This window comes from Dendroctonus ponderosae, unplaced genomic scaffold (assembly GCF_020466585.1).
Source record: "Dendroctonus ponderosae isolate FM_Combo_2020 unplaced genomic scaffold, Dpon_F_20191213v2 Dpon_F_20191213_2, whole genome shotgun sequence".
NCBI classification, from domain to species: Eukaryota; Metazoa; Arthropoda; class Insecta; order Coleoptera; family Curculionidae; genus Dendroctonus; species Dendroctonus ponderosae.
In genome coordinates this window covers 10,261,262-10,282,178 of record NW_026018165.1, presented here as the reverse complement: position 1 = coordinate 10,282,178, position 20,917 = coordinate 10,261,262, and the positions used below count along the sequence as shown (strand labels likewise).

At 31.2% G+C, this 20,917-nt stretch overlaps 1 protein-coding gene and 1 long non-coding RNA gene across 4 annotated transcripts in view; one reads left to right on the top strand and one right to left on the bottom strand.

The window, feature by feature from the left end:
- The window catches only part of LOC109538988 (sodium-independent sulfate anion transporter), a 32,991-nt gene extending 12,310 nt beyond the window's left edge, over window positions 1–20,681 (top strand). For 2 of the 3 annotated variants that reach the window (XM_019906483.2, XM_019906485.2), the window contains 8 exons: window positions 10,477–10,675; window positions 10,802–11,022; window positions 14,615–14,835; window positions 15,144–15,291; window positions 15,904–16,107; window positions 17,235–17,537; window positions 17,599–17,744; window positions 19,840–20,681. In XM_019906483.2, the coding sequence (XP_019762042.2) occupies window positions 10,477–10,675; window positions 10,802–11,022; window positions 14,615–14,835; window positions 15,144–15,291; window positions 15,904–16,107; window positions 17,235–17,537; window positions 17,599–17,744; window positions 19,840–20,199 (1,802 nt within the window). In that variant the 3' untranslated portion in view covers window positions 20,200–20,681. Of the gene's footprint in view, window positions 1–3,249; window positions 3,399–10,476; window positions 10,676–10,801; window positions 11,023–14,614; window positions 14,836–15,143; window positions 15,292–15,903; window positions 16,108–17,234; window positions 17,538–17,598; window positions 17,745–19,839 lie in introns of those variants that run through there. The other variant, XM_019906484.2, reaches the window with a different exon arrangement.
- LOC109538989 lies at window positions 749–2,434 on the bottom strand. The gene is made up of 2 exons (XR_002172079.2): window positions 1,668–2,434; window positions 749–1,022 (listed from the first exon to the last, which is right to left on the bottom strand). It is a non-coding gene; the product is annotated as an uncharacterized LOC109538989 (long non-coding RNA).
- Window positions 20,682–20,917: the final 236 nt, after the last annotated feature.

Here is a 20,917-nt window from a genome sequence, read left to right as displayed (position 1 = left end):
TCAAGGAGATTCAACATGTTCTAAATCTACTAAAAGTATTTTTTGTTAAAATGTATACAAACGGTATACCAGGTGTCCRGAAATTTTGTTTCATATTCCAAATTAACATTTGAATTTTCTAAATATCTAAAACAATGCAGATACTGGCCTTTTTTGTTATTCTTTTAAACTAACTTTGATTAAATAATATATCTGCTGGTTAACTGTTGTTTTTCATAGTTACTTTACTATTTTAATTAAATACGAAAGTTTCTCATTCATCACTTATTTGCTTCAATTATCTTTGCGAAATGAGTTCATGAGCACATTTACCTTAGTTTCTACTCAGATATGCTAACAACTTAATAAAAAGAGCTCTAACGTTGTTCTCTCAATATTGAATTACACTAGATGCATTATTAGATGGCATTGGCATTTCAATCACGAGTTGTTAGCATCACTATCTGCTAAACAGTAATTATTATAGATGTTAATAAATAAATGTTTACTTACTCATTTTAAAATGTGTAAATAGTAGTAAACTTAAGCTTTTTATTTATCTAGATCTGCATTTGACTGGCATAAAAAGCAGTAGTTCTTTCCCATATATTATTTGCAAAAAGATAGCAATATCTGAAAGCTTTATTTAATGCGTTTTCTTCTTGATGCCTGTTTCTTTTCTTTTCATGAACCCAAAACAGCAAGTGTTCATTTGAAAGTGAATCATGTTGCATTCATACGAACAACAATTTATAAAGCGTTTGAGCAATTCGGGAAGAATCCAAAAGTTCTATTCATTGCCTTTACAGCATGGATGATTTACCTCTCCATTACCAAGTGGTAAAAGAAAAGTGATCATTAGTTGTAAATAACATTTGTAGCCAAGTTTAGAATGGAAACTTTGAAAACATCAGTCCTCTCCCTCTGTAATTTTCAACTTTTTCTGTAAGATCAACCTACAAGTATGCCTGCATTATTTCGGGTCACTCTGTAAATAATGGCATAACCGTTGAGCTCTCCTTGTTCGTGCATTTGTGCAGAACCTAAAAAGTAATCGTTATTAAAATTTTCTCATACATTTCAAAAACGTTAGGTATTACAAAACGAAATCGTTTGAAATAGGTTTTTTGACTGGTTACTCAGTCATAAATTTCCCAGATCCCGGTTTAGAGACTATTAGCATAAAATATTCGAAGGGAGTGCTTGCTTATATGTATATAATTTTTAATAATTTAATAATAAATAGTTTTGCATATTAATTCTAGGGTCCCTCGAAAAGTTTGGCTTTTGTTGTCATCTTACAAATACGTAAAGATCGTAAAATCTTTAGCCAAATTAGTTATAATTTTTTACTAACAATTGTGGAATAGTTTGCCATATATTTAACGTTGCATCCTGATAGAACATTCCTGATTTTATTTTTGTTATAGAATACTAATTAAAACAGCGGAGATTAAATATCAGGTCTAGTGCTCCTGATTACACTCTAGTGATTTCTTATCGGTAACAGTAACAAATCTGGTGTTTAATTGAATTCGCAACAATGTACAATATCAAACAATTCTATTCTATTTACATGTGATCTCGAAACGATTGAAGAAAAAACGAGTAAAATGAAGTTTATTAGTAATTTAATAATTCGCCATAAAGATAATTAAAGAAACGAAAGACATGAATTTTGTACTTACTTGAAGTAAACTTGAGTTGGTTTAATTTTCAGGTGTAACTCACGAATTAACGATTTTTCATTAGTCCACATTCCTCATAGCTTTAGGGTATTTTATCTATAATTTGTTATGTCGATAAAGAAGTATTAAGCAAGCTTTTCTTCTAAGATTTAGACTTACAAAAGTGTAACGTATTTGATTGATTGCTTAAATTGCTCACAAAACTCACTGTTTTAAGTCCTCTTAATATAATAGCAAATACCCTATACTATAGTATTGTCTGGTATCACCTTAAAAGTTAGTCGCATTCTCAGAAATTAAAATGTAATTTGGTTAGTATACATTTTAGTTAGCTTAATTTTTTCAGTCTGCTTATCGGTTTTTCATAACTGGGCCATAAAAATTTAAATATGAGTTTTACGATTGCGAGTTTTTTGGCTGGAAAGGTTTTTGAATTTACTGCAGAAGCTAACATTTTTGAAGGTTTTTAAGGCAGCCCTTTAGTAATGTTATGGACTTAACTATTAAAAATATGTGGCACATGATTTCTGTTGATTTTATCAGTTGTTTTATCAGAAATATTTTTCCCAGTTAGATAATTAGGAACAAGAGAGATTAAGTCTCTTGATTTTACGATTGATTTGGATATTGTACGCGTAATACAAACACAAATTTTAAATGCCTTTTCATTGCAAAAGGTGCAAATAAAATCGTAATAACACATACTTTTTAATTGCTTTCATTCCTAATATAATGTGGTTTTTAAACAGAAGCAGAAAATGTTTGCTTAATTCTGTTGATGCTATTAATAAATGAAATTATATGCAATAAACAAATGATTAATTTATATGAAGCTTTATTAGTTGAGTCTTGCAGTTTGCATAAATTTAGACAGCAATGTTAATAATTGGAAATTTAGATTAGCCCATCATGACAATGACTAATGGGTTTTTCGGATTTTTACTCCGTCGCTCGRTAGAATTTGTTCCTAACGTTTYGCAAGCACGAGTGGCTTACATMTTCAGAATTCTTATCWYSCTCTTTTGATGATGACTATATCAGTTCATCAGGCTGACTTTATATGGACTTTTTTCTTAAGAAATACTCAAAGATTTACTATCGCCAATGAACCAACGAACTGATGCTGCACAGCATACTAAATTTTAAAAAATAATAAAAAAGCAATTAAATRTTGGTTGCACCCATGAAGAGTTACACTTTTGGAGTGTCTGAAAATACACGATAATTAGTAAGAAGTTTTCCATTTTAGCTTCRTAAAAATATTATTTACAGAAAAAGTAGACCTTCGTCTCATTGCTGGACTAAAAGCACTTTTTGGCACAGTTTCCTTGGCTCACTTCTACCAAACCCATCACATGACTGAAGAGGCAATACGTCACCATGTCTAGAACTTATTGCTAATTTCTTATCAGCTGCTAATTCTCTAATTTATAGTATCTTTATTGCAAAATCCCTTTAAGACAACTTTATTACGACCGAATTATTCACCATAAAAACGGCGAATATTAACTGGGCATTTGCAGATTAAGGAAATATTTATTGCCTTATATGATAAAGAAAAAAGCAAAGTAGGCCCGTGGCTGCTTTTTCCACTCAACTTTTGTTTAATTGTCGGTAGACCTTTGAGGAACCTGGACCTCGGGTAGTACCTAAAATTTTTCAATATCTAGTGCCTTAATCACAGTCAATCAACTATGGATGTCAAAGATCCTCAGCAATATAACACATTACGTAAGTGATAAGCAATTATCTTTGTAGGAGTGGTTGATTTTTTATCTAGCGATCAACAATTGAAAGCAAATGAGTGATTAATTCGAAACAGTGTAGGTATTATGTTAATGTTTTCCGTTTCTTATTTATGGGAAAATAACGTTTTCTAAGTTGAGGATACATAGATGCAATGTGCACGGTTAACTTAACTTTTAATGTGAATACCATTTTGGTCTATTAGATCTGATGGTATGAAGTTTTAGTGGATGAGAATTCTTTGTTGCATTATTATACATCGTTCAAGTGCCTTTTTCCTGCAAGTACTTGAAGCTTTGAAGCTTTGAAGGATTTGTTTGATAGTAAATTTCAAGTGGTTCAGTTCCCATCGTCTATGTTAAAGCTTCATTGAATCATATGAATTCCTGCTGAATAACTTTAATGGATCTTTGACGCATCCAGAACTCCAGAAAACTTACAGCCATTTATGGTATTTTGTTTCGAATGTCCTTTCATATGAAAAGAATCTGGAGTGTTCAATTCTACTGCATATACTTGTGAAGGCGTTGCAAGAATTTGTAATGTAAATTAAGTTTGCAATGTTGGAAAAAGCCCAATTAATTTTTCAAACTCTTGGTGATGTTTCTACGCAATCAGCTAATGTTCTGTCATGAATTGCTGAGTTATTCTTTAAATTTTGTTATCTAATTTATTTAATCCCAGATTTTTAAATCGGTGACTGTTTACAGTCTTTTTAAAAAGCAAATACACAACCAAAGGTATTTTGAGATAAACATTCATGTGCAAAAATTGATCTTCAGCGTTTCATTACAGGCCTATAGCATGTTCCAATTTCAATTATTTATTTATTTATTTGATATTAATGCGCCCAGTTTAGGTCTTTGCAGATAGTCTAACTATCTTGCGTATTCGTTTTATGCTCTGCTTTGATTTATGATCATCGAAAGTTCATTGGGGTTGTGCGTATTGAAAATTGCATTTTTCTTGGGATTTATCATACTTACTTTGTAAAAACTACTTTAATCAAAAATTGTGGAAAAGAATGATCGTAAGATAATGCTGGTTAAGTTATTAATGCTGGTTAAGTTGCTATAATCAATATTTGTTGGCCTCTGAAAATTAAAATAAAGAGAAAATTATGCGTGGCTTAAACGGACCAATGGGGTTGGAGACAAACTTACTGCCTTTGGCTTAACTCCAAAAATTATTGGTCCGTTTAAGCCACGAAAACCTATCTCTTTATTACATTTTATTAGCATGCTGAACTGAATAAACGTTTTTTTTTATCGAAACAGTCACATGTAGAAATGTGACGATGTTTTACTCGGAAATGTAAATTAAACTGATAATTTTGGGTATTAAAGTTTACACTACCGTTGTAATCGCGGAAATTTAGCAAGATTAATGTACTCATCAAATTGTGTCCACTCCCTAACAAAATTATCACGCAAAGGCTCTGGAAAAATACTTTTCTTGGAAAAGCTCGTATTGCCAAATCTCCTGTAGGATAAATTTCTGTGATCCAGGATGATTCAGTTTTCGATGCCAAATCAAACTCACACAATAGATATTTGCATTATATTCTAAATTTTTGTCCAAAATGGTGTAAATGTGCTAGATATGACTGAATATTTTGTTTCATTATTTCTACTTACAAACCTAAACGTGACAACTTTAATGCGMAACCCCGTTTTCTATAATTTGCATCTATTGTACCAGTCTGRCAAAGAACAGTTCAAGATTATGGGTTCTCTTGGCAAGAAATTTTAAGAAAGGGATCTAAGAAAAGATAGAAGAACGTTTCATGAGGAAATCAATGCTGATCGTGAATTATAGATTTTTCACTTTAAAGACGTCCGTATAAGATTCGAAAATATGCAAATTTTGAATGACTAATCGACTTGTTCCAACGTTTTTCCAAAAAGTTTTAAAGTAATTTGATTATTTCGACTGATTGATTACGCTCATTGTGTATCTGCACTTAAGGTGAAAAGCTAAAATTAAATCTAATCTGATGCACAACGTTTGTTAGAAAAGTTACAAACAGAAAAATATTGCATATAATTAATTTAAGTCTGGATTAAAGGGTTATCAAAATGCTTTTAATCAATTTTGTCAATACTGCGTCATTTATTGGTCTGATTAATATCTAGGTTGATTTAGACGCATGTTACAATTATCATGAGATTAACTAACGCAATTCTAAAGTAAAAATACATTTTTTTATCATTATCATTAAAACTTTCTGCAGATTTGGAAGTGGAATTGTTCAGATAAAATGAGTTATGGATGTAAAATTGTATTGTTTGGAACGTTGTACAGTCGTAGTCAATCGAACGAATGGCATTAATTAAAACTAATCTTATGGAAAACGAAGAGTAAATTACGTTATCTAAAAGRAAAGTGTGACRAAAATAAAAAAATTGAAAAAAGCATGTGCAATTATTACATATGTATAGAACTGGCAAACAAACTAGCCGGGAAAGTATTTTATACGGAAGTTTTCWAAATCCCCCACTTTAGAAAAAAAAGTGTTTAARAAACGAAATATTGCTTAAAAYTTATGCTTCTTAAAAAAATTAGAAAGTAAACAACAGTACTTTCCTGCATCTATAAACGGTGATGAAAAATACAATCTGACTGATGAAATCAATTCAGTTATTTTAATATCAGTTAAACATAATGTAAAAAAATCACAATAAATAGTTTTCCGGCGAATAGAACTTCGGTTTAAACGTAATATTTTTAAAACTTTCAAACTTAACAACTGGTAACACAAATTATAGTCTACGTGCCATTAGTAAGTTCATCCAAAAAACGTTTATCTTGTGCAGTTTTGCTTTTGTCTCTCTTGTTTTAATATACCAAACCATTAAGTTTTTACATTTTTGACGGTGTTTAAGCATTTTTAAGGGTTAACACAGAAATATCTCCAAACCTTTTCCGACAAGCTCTCCATATTCTTTTGGTCTTGTATAGTAAACAGTATTTGTTCTCCTACTATGCAAAAATTCGAATCTTTATAAATTCCGTGTCTTAGTCGTTTACTGCACTTCTTTTCTTCTTTAACTACGTTCCCATTTATTTCCCTCCATTTTGACATACAATGGACAAAACAATATAATAAGAATAACCCAAACTAACCCGAACTAAAGCTTAAATAAAGCTGAAGTTTAAATAAGCCTTTTTTCTCAAGTTATTGCAGATAGAACTTACAACTCTTTTAAATGCTTAAAATGATCATTTTCTCACACCTTCTATTGATTTGATAATATAATTATTGATAACATAATTTTTGCTTTTGCTTTTGAAAAAAAGTTTTGAAAACATGAATCCGCCTCAACCATATAGAACTTATCTGAAAGCTTCCGCACTTTGAACGTTACTTATTTACAGTCCTCATTTACGTAATTTCATGTTCTTGAAATTAATCATTCATTGACTTAATTTTCTTGTAAATGTTTGTATATCACAATTTAATAATGTTTGAGTGAATTTGAGTTTGAGTAGAAAAAGTTACATGAGTCTTCTAGTATTTTCAAACAAAATTTTCGATTGATTCATTTCAACAACAATTCTATCAATTCATACGCGCAAAATGCTTATGAAACTTGGCTAACATTTTGCTCAATCTACCTTTCTTAGTCCTGGACTTATCCTAAAACAATATAGTCATAAATAAAACGATAAATGTGCCCCTACACTATTGACTTTTATCACACTCGACGTAAAAAGGAGCAATTAAATTTAGAAAACAACCATAAAATATTTAAATAATGTATTTTTAGGCTGGTGTGCATTAATAACGTAAGTAATATAATCTAGAAAACACTTTTCAGTAGTAGATGTATACGTAATTTATTGCAGCTCAATTTTAATACATTAAGCCGGTGTAAAAAATTCATCCGGACACGCGTCGGAGGCTTAAAAGATTACGTTTCGGTTTAGGTTTATCAGATTAATAATAGTAAGCCAAAAAACTTCCAAACATGTACTTTTAGCTCATTAAATAGTATTAAGTTGTAAATCAATCCAACGGAACTTTTTGCGTAAAATGCTAAATAAATATTTAACAAGTTTATCTTCAAAAACTGGCTGGAAATTGCGATGTTTGTTCGCATTTAATTAGATTATTTAACTCGAAGTTCAACTATTAGTGCATTGAAAAAAATGTCAAAATAATAATTTGATAGCAATGTGCCGGAAATTGTTAATCTTATTATTTTGAACGTTGAACCTTTTTTATAATATTTGTTAGCTTTGAATTAGATAATTTGTCCATTTATTTTGCGTTCTGCTAGTGATAATACGGGGCAGCATGACGGCTAGATGATCAGCAGAAAATTAAAAAGAAATAAACTAAAATGCTAGAAAACCAAAACATGAAAAATTCAAATGTAAACCAAGTAGTATGTTCAAATTTTCATAAAAAAATATACATAATTTGTAATTTGTATGAGAATTGAACAAAAAGTTGTTTAAAACCACGATTCACCTTTGCTAGAATTTATTCAAGAAATATATAATGTTGCATTCCTATTTTAACCTCTGGCAAATTCGCTTTATTCAGTGAGTACCGTTCTATAAATAATAACTTTATCATGAAAAATTTTAGGAGGAATAATATTTGTAATACAAATTTTTGGTGTTTTATTTCAATTCACAATGAATGAATTAAGAATAAGAAATGAATACTACTCTAAAGCATTGTGATAATGGTGTTCAGTTAGTTTTTGTAATTAGATACATCGAAAACAAATAATCACCTTGCCCGGATTCTTAACATATTCTTTATAGCTTGAAATAATTTCTGCATTGTGCATAATAATGTGTTAAGCATGTGATGGAGAATTAAAGTTCATTATTACGCACACAATAATGACATTGAAAATTTTCAAGCCTTAAGATCCTTAAATCTTCATATACGTTGGACCGCAGTTTCGTTATAAATCGGCACTGAATTACTGAGGTGTAAAGCCTGGTGAAGGTTTCCTAATTCATTTGGGATTTCTGCAGTTTTTGAAAGATTTACTTCAAATTTGGAATTGGACTTATTTGGCCTGTCGTAATGTCGTAAAAATCGTAATCAAAAAACGAAGCGAAACAAATTTCTATAGTTGTCTAATTATAATGAAAATAACTTTATTATGTGTTACTTTATTCAGCGCACCATTGTATGATATGTTTAAATCGACACATTTTTATCAGCTTTTTATAATTATGGGTTGTAGAACTGTTTAACACAAGTTCACATACAATTTTTTTCTAAGTCGCTCATAATTTCCGATTCCTCGAGATGGATAACTTTGGCATAATAAAAATGAAAATATTTTATTCTTTAATTCGGACGTTGATGTCTCGAAGGGCGTAATAGTTTTGAAATAAGCATATCAGTATGAAAATGAAAAAAAATGTATTGACTACTGAAACATTTTCATTAAAGTGATTTGTTCAACTCTAAATTACAACTTCAAGCAATTAATACTTCAGGTCAATGAATGATATAAATGGTCATAGAAATTGACCTTTAATACAAATATAGTCACAAACAGAAAAGAAAGCAAAACATGACATAAATGTTTAACTCATAGCTAAACGTATTTATGATGTTATTAATTTTCAACAACTTGAATCGGTTTTAAATGAAACACTTATTATAACTAAGTATAAGTTACGAAAACAGTAATTATTTAAGTGAGGTGGACATTTTACTTAAAATCGGTTCCGTATAACTCAACTGTTAGGAAAATCTGACATTTACATAAATAATATTACTATTAAAACATTGTAGATTAAAATGCAAAAATACGGGTATATATTTAAATTAGTTTCTTGAAATAAATTCGCAAAAAAAGATAAAATCGCAAAATTTTCCAAAAAGTATAAGATAAATATTGGAAAATTTAGATACTCGAATAACGGAAAGCTCACCGATTTAAAGTCTTAAAAGTGAAAATTATTTTTAGGTCTTCTAACCATTTTCAATTTTTTAATTACAATTTAGTTTCTACTTAATTCTTTGAAGTAAAAAAATGCGTTTAAATGGTAAAGTCTAAAAACGAGTAGGAAAGATTTAGTTAGTTGTAAACTATACCTACAATGAAAGCGGGATAATATCAGCCAATCATAGCTGGCATAAAATAGAATTTGAATTTTTTAACAAAAAATGCGTTAGTTTCAATAATCATTAATTCAGCGTTGAAAGCAATAAAACTACTAAGCGAGATCTGCAAAAAATTTCAATGATACGTGTAAATAGCTCTTATGCAAAATTTTCGAACGGCAGAAAACTTGGAATGAAATTGGGGTTGAAAAAAAAACGTGCTTTAAAATATTAAGTTTTGATCAAATCAATAAACTAAGAAAAAGTGTATTGTTTTCAATATTACTTTGAAATTATAAATGATTGAATATCAAATAATTCAAAATGAATGGTGATTAATTAAATAGAGCCAGTATTTAAAGCAATTAAGAGTTTAATCCTGAAAATGGAATTGAATTGAATCCAGAATTAAATTAAAATATTAATCTAATAATGGAAGCGCTGAATAGGACTTAGAATTGCGATAAATTCATAAATCAGCACTTGCTGTTATTTTAATTTCCTCCATTCAATAACGAATAACATTTATTTGCCTTTATTCTCCTGTGTTGAATATGCAACTGTTTACGGAATGTTATTGTATGGTATGCTAATTAAACATTCCAAATTGTAGATAAGTTCTATATTGTTGAGGCGGCTTCATTTGTTCACAAACTGTTTGTTGGGTACTTCGCCTCAAAAATGTTTGTTTTTAAAAAAGGCAGAATTTCCTCACGTCTTTTATTACAGATTGATAATAATAGATAGGCCTCTTATTTCGCAGCAAGAACGAATTATTTATCAAAAAGTAATATTAATTTACTTTAAAATAATAATAACTAAAAAGTGAGGAAATTCTGTCTTTTTTATAGACAAACACTTTTGAAGCGAATTACCCAACAAACAGTTTGTTAAAAAAATATCAAATTGTGCATCCATGATTATTATTACTATTGATGTTTTCTGAACTTCAAATTGATATTCTGCTATTTTCTCTAGTCCAAGGGAACGAGGGAAAAAAAGACACACTGCCATGGCTCAAACAGAAAGCATCGAGCAAACTTACCAAGAAAACGCTCTACAAAAGGATACCAGTCTTAGGTTGGGCACCGAAATATGACAAAGCGGCTGCTGTGGGCGATATTCTAGCTGGTGTTACTGTAGGATTGATGGTGATACCCCAAGCATTAGCATACAGGTAAAATCTTTATTTACTAACAACTAAGTCTCATATGATCCGTATACAAGTTTATACATTATTACTTACATATTACAACTTTACCTGATTACATGTTAGTAAAAACCATGTATAATTTACTTACAGTGGCATAGCAGGGTTACCGCCCCAATATGGTCTTTATGGGTCTTTTATTGGAGCCATAGTCTACATTTTCTTCGGAAGTTGCAAGGATGTTCCTATGGGGCCAACTGCCATTTCAGCCCTTTTAACTTTCCAATCAATTAAAGGGATGGGTCCTGAGCATGCTGTTTTGCTATGCTTCTTCACTGGATTGGTTCAATTTGTAATGGGAATTTTTGGATTAGGTGAGTTTTTTTTAGCAATCTATGGCTTGGTGATTAGTATGGATGGAACTGGTAGCAGAAATCTCCGATAACGTAAAAATAAATAATTTTATTACTAAATCGATGGATTTTTAAGGTGCAACAAACAAATAAACCACCAAAAAAAACACGGAAAAGGAGTTACAATATTTTCTAGTCGAGCTGAAGCTTACAGTATTCAAAGACCAATACCAGCACTTTTTCATTTTAAATTCATCCTGATACTGAAATATTTATTCAAACGTTCATGAGTGTTATTGTATTTTAGCACATGTTTATTTGTCTTCAATTCAAATTATACACAGATATAAACTTGTTGGTCCTGTTTAAAAAAATTGCTATGATTAAACTAAACTAAACAGAACCAAAAAAGTGATTAAGTGCAATTTAAAAAAACTGATTTTTTACATTTTTTATGCGTGGTTTCGGCAATACTCTTTATCACCGGAAACAACATTTGAAGTTTCTAAAAAAACTGTAAGTTGGAAAACTTCTACTGCACGGTCTACGTATATCATCCTGTATAAAAAAGTTAAAATCATATGTGAATAAAATAGAATATGTATAGGACTTTTCGACCAAAAATGAAACTCTTACAAAATGTGCAAACATTATTTTAACATGCCATTTTTGAAATTAGGAATTTTTTTGAGAAACCAAAACAAACAAAACCTTTCGGCTCAATACATAAATATGTCAAATTTGAGGCATTATCTCAGATGGCCTTTGTGTCTGATGGTATAAAAAGCTATAGGCTGAACTTTCACTCGAAGGTTGTTTAATTTTAAAACGTTTTCGGATATTCTCTATACATTTACATTGAAATTAAATGCATATTAAGTAGGCAGAAAGTAATAGGAAGGAAATTAAATACATTTAAAAAAATAAATTAGTTACTTCAGTTGTATCATACATTATGCATACTTGATAACTGGTGAAGTGGTTTTACAAAGTGTTCCTACAGTTTCGAATTTTTCCACCTTATATTAAACAATGTTTACATTTTCTTCACCAAGCCTTATTAAAACGCCTACCTTATTTTCCATGTAGAATTTAGAAAAAATTAATCATACGTGATGATGATAAAAAAAACTACTAAAAAACACATGCTGGATATGTAACTTTTTCTGGCGATCTGAAATCGGATTACAAATATCTGTTCGATTTTTCGAAGATGAATCAACTAATAAAATGTGAGTTTGGAATTTAATTTCTTTTACGTAGATTTTATGTGGGATTATAATCTAGAATTTCTCATTTCGTTGCTCAAATATACTTAAAACGTGCTGTTTATGTGAACAATTAAAGTTTAATTCTCCTGTTCTTGATTTACTCTTGGGTCTAATCTAAAGTGTAACTAATGTTAACACACCGAAACCATATCGAATCGTTATTTGACTAAGAGTTAATTAAATATTCTAATTAGATGGTGATATCCTCTGCTATTGAAACGAACAGATATGTAACACTTTTACTAAAGGTTACCCCTTTAATTATTAGCCCAAAACCTACTTAAGCGACATTCAAAAACAATTGTCTTAAATCATTTGGCCTTGTAATAGCTAAAAATCACATCTGGTGGATTAAAAAAACCACTGATTGAAATATTCTGGCTTTTACATGTCTACGTTAAGCAATTTTATTATCTAATCGACAAAATGCATTGGGAGTGTTCTAATTTGTTTGATTTGCTGTTAAATACTCTTTAAAAGTCGCAATATATGTATAAAGTGCTGTTACTTCTTAAGAAATTATGTGTTAACTTGGAATTTAGAACTCGAAAAGAAAAGCGTCGAAGCAAATTGCGAACTTGGACAGGCTTAATGGTTACAGTGCGACCCAGAATATTTCTCAAAACTTAGCGCTGAGTTTTTAACTGCGTTTTAACGTAAATATAAAAAATGTGACTTTTAAAATATAATTTGGCTTTTGTTTATTTTTGATAAAAGTCTTGCGATCAATGAAATAAAACGTGTTTTTTACATCTGCTCAAACCAATTTTTTTTAAATTGTTTTAGCTATTCATTATCAACGATGTAAAACAATTGTGACCAAAATTCCAGTTAGTACAATAAGCTTTTCTGAAATTTATTACGAACTTTTCTCCCTTAACTCTCATATTAGCCCAGACTTGCAAAATTCTAGCGTTTCCAATGTTTCTAGCCAAAAAAAAATCGAAGGACTCAAATCAGGTGAGCGGACAGACCACTCCAATGAACTGAGTTCTGGAAATTCGTTGTTAAATCAACCAAATTTGTGATTAAAATGAAATATTTTGAATTCTGAATGAAAATTTTCCGGATTGCCAATTCCAAAAATATTTGGATTAATATTCGAGCAATATCGCAAATTTTGCCTGTTGATATTTACGTCTAAAATATATATTCCCATTACTTAAATAGATGTTTCGTCAGTATGATGAATTTGAATCTGTTTTCAAACATGTTTTTTATCGTGATTGCAAAAACTACATTCATTGTAAACTGTAGCCGTATGTTATTTGTCTTCCGAAACAAATTTTCTTCTCGGTGGTTTCTACCTTAGTTGAAACATTTCCACCAGTTCTCTTCAGTATTTCCGGCATATGAAATTATCGCAAAATCTATCATTAAATATTCTTTCAAGTTCATGAAAATTATATCCGGCCCTGTATATTAGGGTCGGATTTATTTTTTCTCAATACGGTCCGACGCAAAACAATCCAAAACGCATTTTAAATAGAAGAACGCACGATAGAACCAACACTTTTAAAATAACACTAATTTATTATACTATATATAAAAATAATATATAATAATAACTATATATAAAAATAATACAACTGAGTTTCATAAAAATAACTAATTGAACAATTAAGAGTTACMCGATTTTACGTCGCTCCAAGCTTTCCAGAGAATTATAACAATTAGAATTCGTATTAAATATTGATTCTACATGAACTGCTGCACGAATTTGTTAAAACTATCTACTTCTTCGTCGTAAGATTTGTTATTTTCGAGTTTACTTTTGAAGAGATCTCACCTTGTTTCAGGGTGTGCCATTTTGCTTACTTCACTTGAATTAATTAAATCAGAATGGAAAATGTCCCTTTCAAATACTCAAATACGCAATTTTATTAAGACTAACAACATTTTGTATTGTTCAAAGCTTGGCAGGGACTGAGAACAATTATTAATTCGTATTTAATCCAGATTATACATAAAGCGCCATATAAAGAAAATGTGCATAATCCTACAGACTGCACCAATTATAATTCTTCAATATATGTTTATTTAAAGCAGCATCATTTGGCTTCTCGGTAGGTTCCATTATCACATTATCATTATAACCACAATTATCACATTTTTACCTAGAACAAATTCACCAAATTGTCGAGTCGAGATTGAATTGATTACCGCAATTTTCTTTTGAAGAAGTCGCAATTAGTTATTGCTTCTAGTTCATTAAGTATAAGTAATAATTTCATTCATTTCATAAGTTATGTTTCTTTTGTAAACTTCAATTAACATTTCGTTTATTAAGTGTTCATCACCAAAAATCTGAATAAGCTAAGACTATTTTCTTCTTTCTTCAGGTTTTCTGATAGATTTCATCTCAGGTCCAGTATCATCTGGATTCACTTCGGCTGTGGCGTTAATTATTTTAACGTCACAAGTAAAAGATATTTTGGGAGTACATGCACCAGGATCAGTATTCACCGAAATATGGAAAAACATTTTCCAAGATATTCACAATACAAACGCTTGGGACACTTGTTTGGGTATTGCTTGTATTATCGTGCTGTTGGTGATGCGGGTAAGAATTTATTTTATTTGAACAAGACAAAATAGAACAAGATTTAGCCAAGGTAGATAAAACCAAAATAGTTTAAGCGAATGTAATTTTCCAACGTTTATTTACTTTTAATGGTAATTGTTTCGGTTTTATTTACCATTTCAAGTGTGATTAACAATTATTTAATAATAATCAGGTTGCAAACTATTAGGGTTGGAACCTATCAAATTAAAAATAAAAAGATTTTCAAACAATTTGTTACTGTGCAATGACTTCGCCGCTTAACAGTATCTGCAAATAGCTAAAAAAATATTTTGACTCTTTCTCAGGTTGTTGGACAAATGAAAATTGGACCATCCAAAGGAGAACTCTCCGCTTTTCAGAAGTGTTTCAACAAATCCTTATGGCTTTTAGCAACTGCTAGAAATGCAATAATTGTGATTGTATGTGGATTCATCGGTTACGCGTTATATGATGGTAAGTGAATATTTTTTTATTTATCACATTGAATCACAAATGGCCTTATTTTTTGAGAAGTTTTTGTTTTCTTAGAATAGTAAATATACTGAAAACGGAATTATTTTAAGGATAGAAAAATTTTGCTTAAAACTGGTATCTACAATAAGTTCAAATGTGCATTTTTTTCAAAATTACAATTTTTAAGCATCTGGTTTTAAGAAAGTAATTTTTGTTTCAAGTCTATGCTAAATATACGAAACTAATTCAAGTATAACCATTTTCCTTCGGATACGCTTTTTTTTGTTTCTTATTAAATTTAATTTTTTATTCAACTATTTTAATTTTTTTAAAACTGTCTAGGTGTTCAAAGAGACTTCGTTTGATATTGCTATATCAGAGTGAGATTTATAAGTTAGTGTTTATACTTTGCAATTGCAACCCAAGAAATTCTCCTAAAATTGCGACACATTTTTAGTCTCAGGAGAACGAAAGCTGTACAAAAACTTAAAAATTAATAAAATACATACATTATGAAATGTGTCATTTTCATATATCGTAATCTTAATAGATGTAAAATCTATTTGTTGGTAGATAATAGATGTTGTACAATGAATGAATGTTTTTTTGCAGGAACGTCCCCACTCACACTTATAGGAGCAGTACCTGCAGGCCTACCTAGTCTTCAACCGCCTCCATTTGGTGGATATAACAGAATAGAAAATAATACAGAAGTACATGTTCCGTTCGTCCAAATGATGGCAAATTTGAGCACAGGAATAATCGTTACACCGCTAATTGGTCTCTTGGAAACTATTGCCATTTGCAAAGCATTCTGTAAGTACGCAAGCAAAATATAATGAGCAGATRAGAATGGGAAAATCTGTTGTGASTTTATTGGAAACAACGTTTCAATTACCCAAGTCTGAACTAAAAATTGCTAGAAAATGGTTCTAATGGTTTCCTAATAAGCGCAAAACGCTCTGCTMAATTTATCAACAAACCATAAACAAACCCTTAGCCAATATAATTTAWTATATTTAACATATAATATAACAACATAACAATAAAGCAATGGAAAACGTTTCAAGTACAGATTCCAAAGCCTCCCAAAATTTATCAGATTTAATGCGAAAAGTGAAACTTTCAGGGCATTTGAAATTAAGTTTCTCCTTTATAATGTAGTGACAACGAACTCTTGGTTTGATCTATTTTTTGAAAAATTGCTTTTTGAAAAACCACCTGCGCATCTTCGGATTGTCATAAAAGCAGGCAAAAACTTCCACCTATTTAACTTGAATTGTTGGCCTTTCGACGGTTTAATTCATACAGAGTTTTCCATACTGTGTCCCGCGGAATTAATTTAAAAATAATTAAGCGTTCCATTAAAATGTCTGGGTTTCTTTATCTGCAAAGTGTTTCATTATAGAAAAAGTTTGGGAAACCCTGATTTAGAGTCTATTTTTACGATAATAGATAAGAATTAACAGGAAAAAAATTTATTATGGAAATTTCTGCTGATATTGCTAAGAAAAGTAGCTTAAGAGCAATTACCAGCAGATTCTGTTGCTTTAGAAACTCTCTAGAAAGGGAGGTTTACTCTAAAGCTTTCACTAAAGCAAATGTCCAAAACACACGTAACGCCTAAAAAAAATGTGGCGATCTTTTTTTAAGTGTTAAAGTAAAGTTCAGGAAAAATCAACTTAGCGTAAATAAACCAACGCTTGGGGGTTATTATTTAGGGGCAAATTTCCGGGTTTACAAAGTGTTCCACTAACGTTTGGGAAACTCTGAACTGGAAACATCAGCTCTCCATATGGGCGTTTTTGAAAAATGAAACTGGAACAAAAAAGTTCAGACTGGGCAAGTTTCCAGAGCTGACCATTTTTTTTTAACATTTCCTGTTAAGCAGACCCAAACCATTGAAATATTTATGTTTTATATTAATATTTTTTACGTTCCAGCTGACGGTAAGCCTGTAGACGCAACTCAAGAACTAATAGCAATCGGGTTGGCAAACATCGCCAACTCTTTCGTTCATGCCTTCCCAGGAGCTGGCGCTCTTGCAAGAGCCGCCGTTAATAACAGCAGCGGAGTTAAAACTCCTCTGGGTGGTTTGTACACTGGCATTTTGGTCATTTTGGCCCTGCTGTTCTTCACGCCCTTCTTCTACTACATTCCCAAAGCTGCCTTAGCAGCGATTATCATTGCTGCTGTTATATTTATGGTCGAAGTTCGAGTGGTTAAGCCAATGTGGCGATCAAAAAGTAAGTTTTACAATATTGCGAAAAAATCAGTATTTTAATGTTCGCCTTTCGTGCCTTGCAGAAAGCGATCTATTCCTGGGAGTTTGCACCTTTGTCGCTTGTCTAGTGCTACCTCTGGAAGTGGGAATTTTGGTGGGAATTGGACTAAATGTATTGTTTATTTTGTATCACGCAGCCAGGCCCAAAATCAGCATCGAACGATTAACGGTAAGTGTTTAAGGGAATCATAAGTAATTAATTTCCGTATTTCCTCTTAATTACATATAGTGTTAATAGTTTGAGTAACTAGGAACTGAACCTGAACATAACTTTCTGATTTGTTTTGGTATTTCTCATGATCAAATGGGACAATAAAGCTTCTTTACTCATGAATATATTAAATCAAATAAGCAGTCCGCTCTTTGCTTTTAATGCATAAGGACGTGGGTATTTTTAAAAAGTTGCATTGACCAAGGAAAACACCGGTTTTTGTAAATAATATCTTTGAATATCTCACTGTTTTGCGTTCAAACTGTTGATAATAATTAATTCATTACTTACGGAAATTATTCAAAATATACAAAACGTTGTAAAATCTTAAGAATCATCAGTTCACAACTACTTTTTTAATCATATTCATTATGTGTTTGAATGTTTTGTAATCAAATTGTTTTTATTAACAGTTGATTTTAAAAACATTTTATGAGCGCAGCTAGACACTGGTATATACGAATATCTGTGTCTGAACGAAATAATTTAAATAAATTTTTGGAGGCATAATCATTTGAGAATTACTAACAGTTTTGTGCAAATTTCTCTGCAAATGAAAAAAACACCTCCAATGATATACAGGGCGACTCACAGCCTTATGGACACAAAGCAGGGGCGAGTCGAGTTTTCATTTAAGTTTTTTTTCAGACCCATAGTTAACAGGATGCAGGGAATTAAGTTTCACAAAAACTTTGATATTTTCTCTTTAACTCCTGCAGTTTATGCGATATTTAGCTCAAATTTTTAACGTGGGTTAATTTTTAGACCTTTTACCCGTAGGTAAGGCGACTGGTTGTGAAAATCTGCAGGATGTTTTTTTTCTAGAGGCCCCCTTACTCCCCGAAACTTTTTTGTGGTGCGCCACTGACTTCGGCCGAGCAAATTTTTGAATTTGTGGTTCAATTTAAAAAATTTCTGGTCTATGGCAGTTTTTTCGTATCTGTCTTCGTTTTCGAGTTATTTGCACAAATATAAGTCCATGTAGTGTTCATCCTGGGTGATTCTCCATGATATTTCTTATATTTTTTGCGTTCTTTTGTTCACATCTTTCTGTGAAAGATGTTAATTTCATAATAAATTTAAATATTCGTTACATTTTTGTGTATTTTTTTTGGATTTATAATAATATAATAAGTTGAAGTTAATATATGGATATTTGGAGTTATTGGAACTCGTCAACCATCCCTATTTGAACAATTATATGCAATACAACTTGCACTTGAACCTTTCAAAGGAAAATGTGAACAAAAGGACACAAAAAAAATTTTAAAAAATTCATAGAAAATTACCCAGAAACCGAACATTGCCTTATGTGTGTACAAATTATTGGAAAACGAAGGCAGATACGAAAAAACTGCAAGAGATCAGAAAATTCTTAAATTGAACAGCAAAAGCAAAAATGTGTTCCGTCCAAAAAAAGTCAGTGGCGCACCATAAAAAAGTTTCGGGGAGTAAAAGGGGGCCTCTAGAAAAAAGAACATCCTGCAGATTTTCACAACCAGTCGCCTTACCTACGGGTAAATGGTTTAAACATTAGCCTACGTTAAAAATGTCTGCAAAATATCTCATAAACTGTAGGAGATAGAGAAAATACCAACATTTTTTTTTACTTTAACACCCTGGTTGTAGCTCGTTAACCCTGAGACCTGAGAGAAAAAACTTAAATAGAAACTCGAAACGGCTCTGAGTCTATGTCTATAAGATTGTGAATGTGTGAATCAGCCTGTATAAAACTACTTCTTTCTGAGTCATTTGGATCTTAACAAATTACATTGCGTAAACAGGTGCAAAATATTTGTCCTGCTTTAGCAGTTTTTTATACCATTTATCCAAATTGGTCTACATTCACCAAAGTTTCGGTTTGGACTTGAAAGCCCATTCAAAACTTGCTTGCGAATACCCTGTTTAGTTCAGACTAATTTTCTGCTTTGGCCCACTTAAAATCTACGACGTGTCACTAAAAGGTGGATTTAGATATGTGCTTCCTCCCGGTAGAATACCTTATTTATTTGTGTAGCATGGGAACTGAAGTTGTGTTTTAATTATTTTCCAGACAAGTCGCAATACAGAATACCTAATGATAACTCCAGACAGATGCCTGATATTCCCATCAACAGACTACGTAAGAAATTTGGTCACTAAACATTCAATAAGGCAAGGCATTCCGGTAGTGATTGATTGCTCGCACATTTATGGTGCAGACTATACTGCTGCAACTGTGGTTGAAACCATCACCAAGGACTTTGCCCTACGGAATCAGCCTCTTTTCTTTTACAACTTGAAACCTTCAGTGAGTGCTGTATTCGAAGGTCTATCTCCGCAAGATTTTGTGGTATACTATGATCACGATCAGCTGGATGATCTGTTGGAAAAACAGAATGCGAAAAAAACCGATACAAATAATATAGTCTGAACGTCGGCTTGGACTTGAATAAAACGTCTACATTAGCTGGAAGTAAAGAAAAAAACGAGACATCGAAGAACACTCTCACGCATGTTTCAATAACTTTCAGCCGTTTTTGTTATGGATTCAAAAGAATTTACGATGCATCCGATTAAGAGTTGGGGTTTGATTGGCGATGATTGCAAAAGATCTTATTTTTAAATTAATGACGCAAAGAACCAGGATTTTTCAATTTGACCTTAATAAATTCAATTACCGAACTCAGCGAAACATGTGTTGAATGTGTCTCGTCCTTAGAAATGAATTATGATATCACAATTAACGCTCGATGGGCCCATTGTGGATTTGCACATTACCGAAGTATTATTAACATAATTTATTTATAGGCATCTTCTCAAGCGATTTGTACTTACGGTTTTATTTTGTATATATTAGCGTAGTTTATGTGTAGCTGTTGATTGTACTGTGATATTAAATGACTAATAAAATAACGACCAATGTTTTACTTAATCAGAATAAGCCACCGTTTAATTAATACACCGTGCTGTAAACCGGCAATTATACAGGGCGGATCGTACTGGATGGGTTATAGAGATTTAACCAACCACACATTTGAAAAATATACTTTGTACTACACTTTTAAATATATAACTTGATTTATTTTCCTAGTTTTATCTAACTTTGGTTGTATTGGACGCTCTACGGCTTGAAGAGTTAAACTTGTTGC